This window comes from Thermobia domestica, chromosome 10 (genome assembly GCF_964235325.1).
Source record: "Thermobia domestica chromosome 10, izTheDome1.hap1.1, whole genome shotgun sequence".
Lineage (NCBI taxonomy): Eukaryota > Metazoa > Arthropoda > Insecta > Zygentoma > Lepismatidae > Thermobia > Thermobia domestica.
This window is the reverse complement of record NC_137463.1, coordinates 35,277,400-35,289,857: the sequence shown is the minus strand read 5'-3', so window position 1 is coordinate 35,289,857 and position 12,458 is coordinate 35,277,400. Positions and strand designations below refer to the sequence as shown.

The window sequence follows — 12,458 nt, the reverse complement described above, 5'->3', positions numbered from 1 at the left end:
AGGTCCAGTGAGGGCTAGATCAAAGTGTGCACCTTCAGTGGACCTACAGCCATGGGCGGAGCTAGGAATTGTCTCTTGGGGAGACAGACCTTTTGTCTGCTGGGGGGAGGTAAATACAAATGAGAATTGAAGGATTTTATAGGTGCCATTTTTATTTTTTGTCAAAAAGTTGGGAGGCAATGCCCCCCCATAGCTCCGCCTATGCCTACAGCTTAATATAAGATCCGAACCACATGTGCTCCCGTCAGGAATCGAACCTGGGTCTCCCACGACAAGGCCACGCACGCTAAATACTTAGTCACGAGGGAACTTTATTAGAGCTAACTGTTTATTATCTATATACTGTATATGTAAAAGATACACTATTAAGTTCAAACAGTGGTGAATCAAGAAGGCAAAAACTGAAGGGGGCAGCCAGAACCCAGATTATGACAGGTATGTCATATGTCATGAGTTGACTATAAATTTTCAAAATATATATGAATAACTAGCTGAACCTGCGCTCTCTACACAGCGCATCATATCAGCATGAATCTCCTTGTTATTCCTCACATCTGTACATGTCCCTTTACAAACGCAAATGAAAGACGTCTAGATTTTTTTTAAAAAAATGACAAGAGATACCATAAAGAGGAGATTTTCTCGATTACTTTTTCAATATCTCGCACCGTTTGCAAGATTTGAGCCTACTTCCTGTTGGAGTTTTTAATTCATGTATCATCAGTGTTTTCTTTCTTCTTGCACGCAGTATGTAATAAGCAAATACATTACACACATAATTAATTATAATGTCAGTGATATATATGGTGTTCATTGGGCAAAACACTCCAAACAATAAAGAAAAAATTGAAAATGAAATTTTTGAGTTTTACGTCCCACGGTTATGCCGGTTAGGCTAAAGGAGACGGTGATGATGAGAGATGAATGAAATGGTGGAGTGAAGAAAGTGGAAGGAAACGGGAGTCACACGCACACGCCGAGAAAACCCACGCACACGGTGTTTGTCCACCAAACAATAAAGATTCAAGTAAGATTGGAGAAATAGTTATCCTTCGTTTTCATTATTATTTGACCATGAAACAAACGCCTGAGAGGTATGCAACCCATATATACAATAATGTTGTGTTGGAATGTATAATGCGTAGAATATGATGCTTTAGTTTTTTTCTAGTTTCAACACTTCCAGTGTACCCGTAAAAATGTATTAAAGAAATAATGGACAAGGTTTTCTTTTTATAATATTCAATTAGAACTGAACAATCTATATAAAATTTGCCATTGATCAGTGAAAACGTCATCTTTCTAGAGCCTGTAGTTTCCGAGATCTCATTGTCGAAAGGATTGGCCACAAACATATATACATCCACAAACGTATAGTTTAAATGAACTCCAAAGATGGCAGCACAATTCATTTGCATTGATTTTGGAAAAGGTTAAATAAAATACAAAGGCTTTGAACAATAATTTATAAAGAATAAACTTTATGAAAAACGGATCTATTTAAATAATTTATTTAAAATACACATACTTTAAAATCTTAACGGTAAATCAAAGGGTTGAAATCCAAAGTTATAGGTTGGGGCTCAGGCGCCTTTGTTGCTATTGTAGCATTAAAAAAAATGGGGTCCTAAGCCCTCAAGTCCAAGATTCTATCTATTGTTCTTTATCTTCTGTTAACAATGACACAGATACTCTAGAAGTGACACAGTACTTATAATAATAATAATAATAATAATAATAATAATCTGAGTTAAGAATAAATTCAGTACTTACGTCTGAACTGGTAAAACTTGAAGAAGTTTCGGTTGTCATCTTTGTACAGATATGGCTCTCCTCCTGTAGATAATAATTCAGAAGATGTTATTACCAAACTTAAGAACAATATAAATCATATGTGAGAGTAATTATAATTGCACAATTTATCAAATACAAGTTTGTGTATGGTTCTGCTACTTCTCTTACGTGGTATTACATGTTATATTTGTTTTCCAAAACTTCCTAACCAACTACTTATTTGAAAAAAGGTGCAGCGCGGTTTGTGTAAAGACGTGCTGCGTGCGCAATCTCTTCTTTGACAACGAACGTCAAACGATTTTTTTCTTCTTTGTAACAATTCCTAAAGTACCGGTTACCATATAATTTTTTACGCAAGTTGATTCATCTCTTTAGATATATCAAGTTAAGGTCAGATAAGTTAGCACTTAGCGACACTTACAATTCTACTTTATGTTACTATTTGAAATTAAATTGTATCGATTGCCGTATTTAATCAAGGTTATTTCGTGAGAAATATTTCGATTGCAAGAGTTTTCTTCTTTTTTTTAAAAAAAATAATTTTCCAAAAAATGCTAAACATCTAGATAAAACATTCAACAGGAAAAAAAAAAGTATTTTCAACAACAAAACAGTACATTCGTGACTTGCCTATGACGATGAAAAGTGTAATTTCACGTGAAGTTTCAATTGAATTAAAGAGATAAGACTTTTTTTTTTGTTTTTTTACTTATTCTTCAATGTTAACGAATGCAGAAACCAACCTGACGAAACACACACACAGAGACAGACACATTCATATGACCTGAATTCCACAGTGGACAGGACATCAAAGAAAGGTGAAAAAAAAGATTAGCTATCTTCATTTACGTAACTTATCTATCAATTCATGTTCATATTTAAAAAAAAAATGTTTGTTATGTACGTAATTTATTTGTCCTATTGTGTATTCCGTTTAATTCATTGGGCAAATCCAATTGATATAGGCATACCTTCAACACATTACGTGAAATGTCAGTTACCAACAAAACCCAGATTATCAGATACGAGCAAAGGGTGAAAAACATTCTTGGAATTTCCTTATTTACCCCATCACCAGTGACAGACCATAATGCAATTTATATTTCCTTTTAATCTGAAAATAAGTGAAGCACAATGCGTTTTGTATTCTATGAAATCAAAGAAACTGATTACCTTATATATTGTAAAAGGCTTATTTTGTATTCTTATATCTTGAAAGAATGTTGAGATAATGATAAATGTTATTATTCACAAAGGTCATGTTTGAGTTCTGTCATTTTCATGTTTTACTTTGGGGCGGGGGAATGGCAAGACGATCTTATAAAAGTTGGTGTATAGTGTGGCGCAAGACTGTGGTGTTAGACGTTTCTCATTAGGCCTAATATGGTTAAAATGTTTGTGTATCTCAAACTCAGGGGACAATTTGCTTCCCTGTAGTCCAGCAGTATGCCTCTGGTCTATCTCACAAAATATGCAAGTACTGTAATGTGGTAAAACTGACCGAATATTGAATGCCAGAATAAGATCGGGTACTAGTAATTCCTACAAAATAAATGACTGAATTAGGACCGAATTAGGATTGAATGACTGAATTAGGACTGCGTTCTTGCACCAAAGCTCTACTCTGAGTTAGAACGTCTTCGAAGAAACTGTGTGTTTGAAATACTTAATTTCCGATTCGTATAAATGACTTGGTTTTGTTATAAGAACAAAAAAACCTGACTGACATTTATGCAACCAAAATGCTATATTACACATTTTTATGTGGTAAATTAGATAACTTACACTAAAATACAAATTGCTGAGTAAAGCAACGTTCATCATAATAAACGTTGCTTCGCTCAGCAATTTGTATTTTAGTGTAAGTTATTCAATATAGCAAAGCTAAACGGCGTGACAAATATCTTGGCATTTGAAGGCGGCGCTCCAAGTTCCCTTTATATGATGCTAGCAAATGAGAGGCCAGCAGTATTGCCACATTTATTTTGTACACATCCACATCTATCCCCTGCCACCTGATCACGCTGTAGTATGTCTGCTTAGCCATAGCCACACCCTTTACCACTTGACAACGCCGCTCCAGAGCTTGCGTTTTATTCGTTTGGCTGAAATGCCAAGATGTTTGTCACAGGCTTTAGTATGAATCAGTTAGTAAATTAGAATCTGCTTCTGAAATCTGGATCCCTTATTTCCAAAATCACATTGACGACATAGACGCATTCAACACAAATTCCCTTGTTATCTGTATTTTGAAAAGTATAATAAATCAGTTTAAATAAATAGGCCATCATATTCACCTATGTTGTGGGGATTTTCTATTCCCATATTAATTACCAGTAGATTGTCAGCTTAAAATATTTTGTTACATAAAATTGTTAATTATTTCGTTGATCAAGATTTTATGCAACATGTCAAACTAAATGTAAAATCTATGCGATAAGGGTCACACACACATTTTTTAAAATAAGCAGACCAAATACTGTTCAACATTAACATTGTCCAGCAATAAGATTGTGTAATTTTCACTATCAGTTAATTGTTAAAGGCATAAATATTGATTTTGCTACGCCTTATGCTCAATATGTATCTATATTACGCAATTATTACAAATATAATATTATTTGAAATTTGATTCATGTTATTTGTACAATTATTTTATTTTTATATCAAATCCTCAATTTGAAGTATTTAATGTCTAATCATGTGCGCGTTTACGATCTTTGTATTATTTTTTTTATAGTATTCTTACATTAAATGTTAAATCATTATTGTATCCTCATGAATACTTCATCAGTTTTTTAGTATTCGTGTCATTTGTGATATTTTTGTTTGTGTTTGTTTTATTTCTTGCATTATTTCTTTGTATTGTAAATTATTTTATGTATACCTGTTATTTGCCACTTCATAAATGAAGCATGTGAATGCATTGAAATAAATTAATTAAGAAGGAAAATAACATTTATTAGTTACAGTATTTCTTTAGAACAGCTTAATAACCCAGTTTTTTTCACATCGAAGGTAAGGAGGAAATACAACTTACTAATTTGTTACAGAAAGATAAGACAATTAATATTCTAGAACGATAGTATTGTTCCGCTAAATGAATTTGTTTTGTAAGTATGGCTTTCTTCCCACGTCATGCTTTTGGTCCTAATATCGGATAGTTAGATCTGCCTACTGTCCGATATTAAATAGTATTTATAACGTTTTTCTATAATTTGTTAAAGTGGATTCCGTGTACCCATTGCCTCAGATGGGCACATGAATTATGTACTAATGATAATTGGAAGTCATATGAGTGGAATACTTGTCAGAAACAAGTTATGCTAATTGTAACTGCGCGTGAAAATAAATAACTATTTTGTAACTATAATAGTGTGTAACGATAATAATATACAACTTTAACGGTAAATGTAACGGTTTTTAGAGTACAGAGTCGTTTTACAATACATGCAATTTTATTGAAATTCCATATTAAATTCTCATCCAATATTAGGCATGTGAATAGGACAGATATTTTTAACTCCTTAAATTTCTCTCTCTTTTTAGTTTTGTTTCTGAAAATCAAAAAGTTCAACATGAAGATTAATAGTACATGGCATAAAATGTCAGGGACTAGACTAATCATTCACATTAAAAACAGTTTTTCATTTTCTATAATTTCCAATAGATTAATCGTAGTCATTTGTAAAAGGTATCCGAAATTAGATCGGTTTACCTTACTAGCGTAGAACCAAAGTGCAAAGGCCTAGAGGGATGGGGGAACCATTTTTATGTGTTTTATCTCTTAAATGAATTAGAACTTTAATGGTTTGATTTCACTGAGCTCTAGAGATGCAAGGGCTCGGAAAAAAACCGGCTTTTTTGGGAAAAAACTCGGTTTTTTCTGCTTCGCTTTTTTGCTTGGGAAATTTTGGGCTTTTTTCAAAATACTGCTTTAAATTGATAAAACAGACTTTGTATCGCTTCTCTATAACACAAAAAATCATTTAATTAGTGGTTGATGCTGATAATAATATAAAACATCGAAAATAAACTATGAATTTCGAAAAGATATTTCAAACAATTTTTCTTCAACATATTTACATTATGAATTCCACAGGATTAACCAATGTATATAATAAGAATTTTAACCTCCTATATACAAAAGTAAGCAGAGTTGGCAAGAACCGTGGTTGTTTTAGAAAATGCCAAATACCGTTTTGGGGGGGATGTTTAAACCAGGCTTTTTTGGTTTAAACCAGGCTTTTTTGGTTTAAACCAGGCTTTTTTTATTTAGATTTTTTGCTTTATGTATTTATATTACATATTCACAGAAATAAGCTTGTTTCGCCTTGGTGTTATTATGCAACAGCGGGGTTATGCCGGAAGAACTCCCATAAGCTTAAAGAAGTCCGGTCAGTAAATTTCTTAAATTGAGAATCTCCCATTCTAGCCATTGGGAAAATCCCGTCATTACTTGAAATGTAAGACAATAACGGGAAAATCCTGTTATTGCTTTGCATGTAAAATTTAAAGGTCAACGTACCATAATCAGTACGCTAAAACTGAGGTATTAAATTACAAATTTAGTACGTAGATATCACTGAAAGTCCAATCCAAGCTAATGTTGGAAGCTACGTAGGCAATCGATAAATTTTGCCAATTTCTATCAATATATTTAAGCAATCTTGGCTTCTTTATAAAACAACACGCATTTAGGCATGCAGAAATATACAATTTGGTTTGTTTCGTATGTTTAGGCTTAACATCCTTACGAAATACCGAGGTTATCAAAGAGAAGACTTTCGCTTAAACTGACATCCGAACCGCTACTTGGGTTACGCATGAAAGAAGGTTTGTGGTTCGACCGAGAATTGAACATGGGACACCTTGATTAAAAGGTGAAAGGGAAATAAAACTATTGCAGGTGGTTTGATATCTGGAAACGTCACCATGAAGTTCACACGATTCGAATTTTTCATTCTTTTTATTTTTGTGGTTTAAACCAGTTATTAAAAAAAAAAGTTGGTGTAAACCAGCCAACCCTAAAAGTAAACACTTCTTTTAAAAGAATACACAAATAACTAGCAAAATAGTATGTAGTATTTTTACTTCAAAATATTCCATACCCTCTTTTTGGAACAAAATAAAATTAAAATAAAACATAAGAGAAATACTTAGATTTATATGATACACTTAAAGGCTGCACATCTACAGCTTTTGGTTTTGTATATTCTTGAAATTCTACAGTTAAGTTTTATAGAACCACCATCACAGTTTACCCAATCCTCAAGTTTTCTGAATTTTTAACAAGAGGGATTCAAAATATCATTACGGACCCCCCCCCAAAAAAAAAAGGACTACGGAATATATTTAAGTTAAGCTAAATACAACTGCACAACAAACATGACTGAGTGATTAGCTTTTGCGCTTCTCTCGGGAAGTCCGGGATTCAACCAGCATTCGACCATTCTGACAAAGCTTTTCTTCATTCCTTCTGTGAATGTAGAAATAGTGCGTGTACTGTGAGTTGGGCGACTTCCTTTCTTATTGTTTTTAAATCGTTAATATTACTAATTACCAGCAGTGACGGTTTTGCGAAGGTTAGGGGGGCGGTCTTTCGGACTGAAGCCCGTTCCCCAAAGTTGCGGAATGTCTGCAACAAACAAAATATCTATTATTTATGCCTTTACTCATAAACTTTAAGCTCCCGTCAAATAAAAATTACGACTGTTTAAAAAAACTAAACATTAGTAAGAAAAACCCTTCCCAAAATACTTTTCTAAATCCGCCACTGATTCTCAGTATAAAATGATTTTTAAAGTTGTATCCGGAAGATTATTGCTAAACATATAAACGAAACGAAATATTAGTTATGCCTGTACTCATAAACTTCAAGCACCTCCCAAATAAAATTAGGACTTTTTAGGAAACGAAACAATGAGATAAACCCCTCCTAAAGTACTTTTCTAAATCCGCTACTGATTATTTGTATAAATTGGTATTCAAGGTTGTGTCCGGAAAATTATTGCTAAATCACTTCACAGCTACAGTATAACAGAAATGTGGAAGTACGGTTTGACGGATATATTGAAAAACGTACGCTTTGACGGATAAATAGAAAAACGGGCAAGTTTAACTTTTGCGCTAGAAGCTAGAGTACTAAAAGCTCTTAGAAATGAAACACGGATGACAAACTATAGAAGAAAAAAGATGTCGATAACTCAAAAGTTAAAATAAAGTTAAATAGCCTCTAAAATTACCATCAAATACTACATTTTTCATGTTAGCTTTAATTCATAAAACATGTGCTCCATCCATCTTGATGGTGAATTTCAGAGCGAAATATCACATTCAGGTCATGGAATTCTTATCTAACTATAGAATATACTATAAGAAAGCTATTTAGATAGAAAAATCATGAAGTTGAAAAAAGCCAAAATTTCCAAAATTCTCGTTTTTTTCCCAAAAAAGCCGGCTTTTTATGTGAAAAAAACCATCGATTCAAAAAAGCCGGCTTTTTTGCATCTCTACTGAGCTCTTCTCCGGATTATTAATCAAAGTAAATGGCTATGAAACAATTGGTGGAATGATAACGTAGGAGAAAACGGGAAAACATCGAGAAAATTCACTGATGACATAATGTCTATCACGAGCTCAGGAGTCTGTGATCGAACCAGGGATATTTCATATTAATGTGCGTCCTACATTTTTTTAAAAAAATCCTGACTCTACTTTCTCTTACTTTATAACTGCCAGGAATGTCGGTCTCCACGGGGACACAAAACGAATACGAAAACAACGAAGTCAATTAAAAATTAGATTTTCCAGTTCTTTCACCAGCGCAAGAATAAATTATCAGCCTGAAATTGTCGAGCTCGAGCTTTTCTTGAAATGTGTCTAAGCATTGATGTCAAGGATATTGTAGAATACATGAACTAGCCACCTGCGACTTCCATATCTTGTACAGTATTTACTCAGCATCTGATCTGCTAGATCTACGACACATTTAGTAACATTGCAGTAAGTAACAGTATTCGGCTTCTTTGCGCTGTCGTCTACAGACACATTCATGTGCATGATGCTAAGAATTACATTCTTTTTTTTCTTGTATAACTATATATCCTGTGCATTGTTTCCATTTCTCAATGCAATAAATAAATATCATGGTGTTGAAGTTTCACTGTAATAGGAGATAATACTCGTTCGTTCAGCTCCATACAAATGTCGTTTACTTCTAAAAGTAAAAACGTTTTCAGTAATGACATTGTGTAAGTAATTTAGATATGGTTCCAGAATTCAATCACCACATTCTATCCAAGTTGTACATCATTTGAACGCTCATCATCCTTTCCTAAATACGGATTTTATGTCTGTAGCTAACCAGAACTTGATTCCAAACTTGTCCGGTTTATTTCCATATATTGGATAAATTCTTTTTTGAATTACAAGCTTACAACCGTTCATCAACAATTATTTGTAGTCCAAGATTATAGCACAGATAACAGTTTTACCATCAGCTTGTACTGAGTGTCAGAAGCGAGAGCAGGCCAGGAGGTGCTCAGCTCTGTTGCTTCGGATGTCAAATCTGTAATATCGCGTGATTTCACGGGAACGATTACATGACATTGTTTCTTTCAACATACGTAGATATACCCAATTCTTGTTCCACAAATCATCTGCACAAAGTTTTCAATGACCTAGTGGACCACAGGCATACGGGAGTGGGGAAATACATTCCAGAGTAACATTCACCCAGAGTAACATTCACCCAGAGTAACATTCCACTTGCTGTTATTAAGAAGACAACTTCCTGCTTTGGCAGCCGTACATGTTCGAATGTGTTTAACCATTGATTCATTAACCATCGAAAGCGAGGCTGAAGCAGGATTTGATCCAATATTACGGTGAGAAAACCCGACATGGGCGTTGGTACACTTATTGTCAGATTCAGGAGAAATTGGGATTTTTTATTTGAGAAATAGGAAGAGAAAAGGCATCCTTGTCAGATACTTGCACGAAAAGTACCTTAAGAAACTGCTACGTGTTCTACTTCGTATATTTGCCAAGTTTCGTTGAAATAGTTGTCAGATTAAGGATATTTTGAGAAAAAGGAGAATATAGAGAAGTGCAGTATACTTTCGCAAGTGCAGTATACTTCCATATGTAATTTGGAGCTCAATCTTTTCTGAACAAAATAATCTGCAGAAACCCATGCACAAAATACTTACTTTAGTACAAAAGACCAAAGAAGTGACCACAAATTCCCACTTATAAGTCTCTGATTATAGGATTTTAAAACAGTAAAAGAGATCTCATTCAGTCTTTTTTTATAACCAACATTTAACAGCCCATTGATCAGACATCCCTTTACTTGCTTCTATAATTCCTGATGACATTTTGCTATCGTAGCAACACAGTTCCAGATACAGATTGCATTTTTTTATTGCAAATTTATAAAGTTATCAATACACTACCAGTTATTATCATTATTCTCGCCTTACTTTATACAGTACAGCAATCTTATCTTAGGAATTTTTTGACTTAATGAATATTACCGAAAATAATAGTGTTCTTAAAACGCAAAAAAGATGCACCATTTGCCACGTCTTACTGACTTGGTAATCTCATAAACACATTCAGTAAGATCTTAAAAAGAACTATGATTAAGAAACTTCAACCTTATCTAAAAGCCAATGCCATGTTACCACATACATTCAAGCTGATTTTTCTCTTTGTTTGGGAATTTGAAATGTACTATTAACTTCTGAAGTTTTCGGAACTTATGAACTACTTGTTTAACGAAAGACTTCCTTCTGCCTCCTTTCATTCGACATATAAGAAGCCTTTGATATTAACTGGTATGTTGGTCTCATCTAAAATCTTAATCTCTTCTATTTTTTTTTAATTATTTACGTGAGTTTCAGTGTAAATTTCCTTACTCACAAGTAAGTTCTTTGGCGCGGCAGAACAATTCAGCTCAGTCGCCTTTCTTTTGTACCTCAGTACTCTATTTTATCTCCCGTTACTACATATTTCATGAGTAGACAGTTTAACCGATCGTAAAACTCTAGTTCATATAGTAAAGTTTACCGATATCACAACTTATCATGGGCTTGGATGATACATCAATCATATTAATAGCAGACTTCATGTTATTGATATCTCTATTAGCTTCTGGTGGAAGTGGAAACTTAATCATCCAACCAAGATTCAAATTATTTTATTTTACTTCATAAAAATACAAACCCTGCCCCACCAGCAATCTTGAGCATTTACATCTCTCCCTTATCGGAACACAAGTTATTGATCGGATCACCATTTTGCCTATTCATCAATGAATCTGAAAAAAAAATCTTTGTATAATCTTCGTCAAGATCTTAGCTGAAGTCTCCGAAACCAAGAAAAAAAACGAACTTCTTTTTCATATCTACGAAGAGTTTTCACTGTACAACGGTTATTTTTCGTCATTTAGCCTTAAAATAAATGTATTATCAAAATTAAATGCCTTAAATTTGTCGTGTGTCAAGTAGTGATGGGTCGAAGCAGTTCATTTGGTGGAGCTAGCTCATTCGCTCCGGCACCGATACGGGAGTCGTTCAAAGGTGCCAGTTCCTTTTTGAACGGTTGGGAGTTGTCGTTCAAAAAGGAGCCTGTTCTTTTTTTGAATGGTTGGGTGTCGTCGTTCAAAGGTGCCAGTTCTTTGTTAACTGGTGTTGTGTCATTCAAAAGGTAACGACTACGTTCACTGAGTTCCCTGTATGCATTCTTACTGGCTTCTGGCTATATCGGTGTCGATAGGCGTGTGCGGTAGTTTCGTGCATTCTTATTGGCTGTTTCGGAGCGGAGTCGTCGTTACTTTGAACTGCTGGAATTGTGTACGGTGCTCTCATGACTCAACTGCTGGTGTCGTGACGACCGTCGTCTGCGGAGCTGTCGTTACTTTGAACGGACAGTTCCAAATGTATGAACTAGTTCCATACTAGTTCACATGATGGTGTCGTTCAAAAGAGTCAGTTCGTTCATGAACGACCCATCACTAGTGTCAAGTAATTCACTTCGTACATTGTCTTCCACAACGAACGCTTACTCAAGAGATCTAACGTTACACTGATATGTCAATGCTTCCCACCTACATTGTTAACCACATCACCAACTCATATCCACGTATCCATAAACTCTTAGAACTTTGCTAAACTCCTTTATGGTTAGGTGGATAGTGTAGGCGCCTTTTGTATGAGAGACCAGGCTAGTGGGAGCACATGTGGTTCAGATCCCAGGTTAAACTGTAGGTCAACGCCTTATAGCCTCACTGTTGAACCGAATGCTAAATTCAAAAATACAACTTTATAATTTTGAATGATAGAGCTAAACCACAAAACCATTATTAATGGTTCGAAATAGTAACTACTACGAAAAGCTATTTTTGGACAAGTGCTGCTCTTGTTCTAGCGTACTAATCTTATTTGATATTCTTGGGGCTGTTTAGAAGTACTGTCATGACAGATTTAGTGAACATTATCTTTATGCATTCCTAGTTGACCAGAGTTTCGTCACATGACAGTGTAATAAAGAAAAACTCATTTACAATAAATTACTTTACGCATTTTACATTTGGATTATACTGATATTCTGTCATATTCATCCTTTGGTGAGAAATAAGACAAGTTTGAAATGTTCCT

The 12,458-nt window shown here is 34.3% G+C and overlaps 2 protein-coding genes across 2 annotated transcripts in view; one reads left to right on the top strand and one right to left on the bottom strand.

Annotated features, from left to right (window-relative positions):
- LOC145662439 (proton-coupled amino acid transporter-like protein pathetic) overlaps positions 1–12,458 on the top strand; it is a 409,124-nt gene that overhangs the window by 191,015 nt on the left and 205,651 nt on the right. The gene's annotated exons all lie outside the window — the stretch shown is intronic.
- The window catches only part of LOC145662440 (proton-coupled amino acid transporter-like protein acs), a 90,343-nt gene that overhangs the window by 61,067 nt on the left and 16,818 nt on the right, over positions 1–12,458 (bottom strand). Inside the window, exon 2 of the mRNA XM_081728012.1 lies at positions 1,774–1,836. Coding sequence (XP_081584138.1) covers positions 1,774–1,812 — 39 coding nt within the window. The 5' untranslated portion in view covers positions 1,813–1,836. The remainder of the gene's footprint in view (positions 1–1,773; positions 1,837–12,458) is intronic.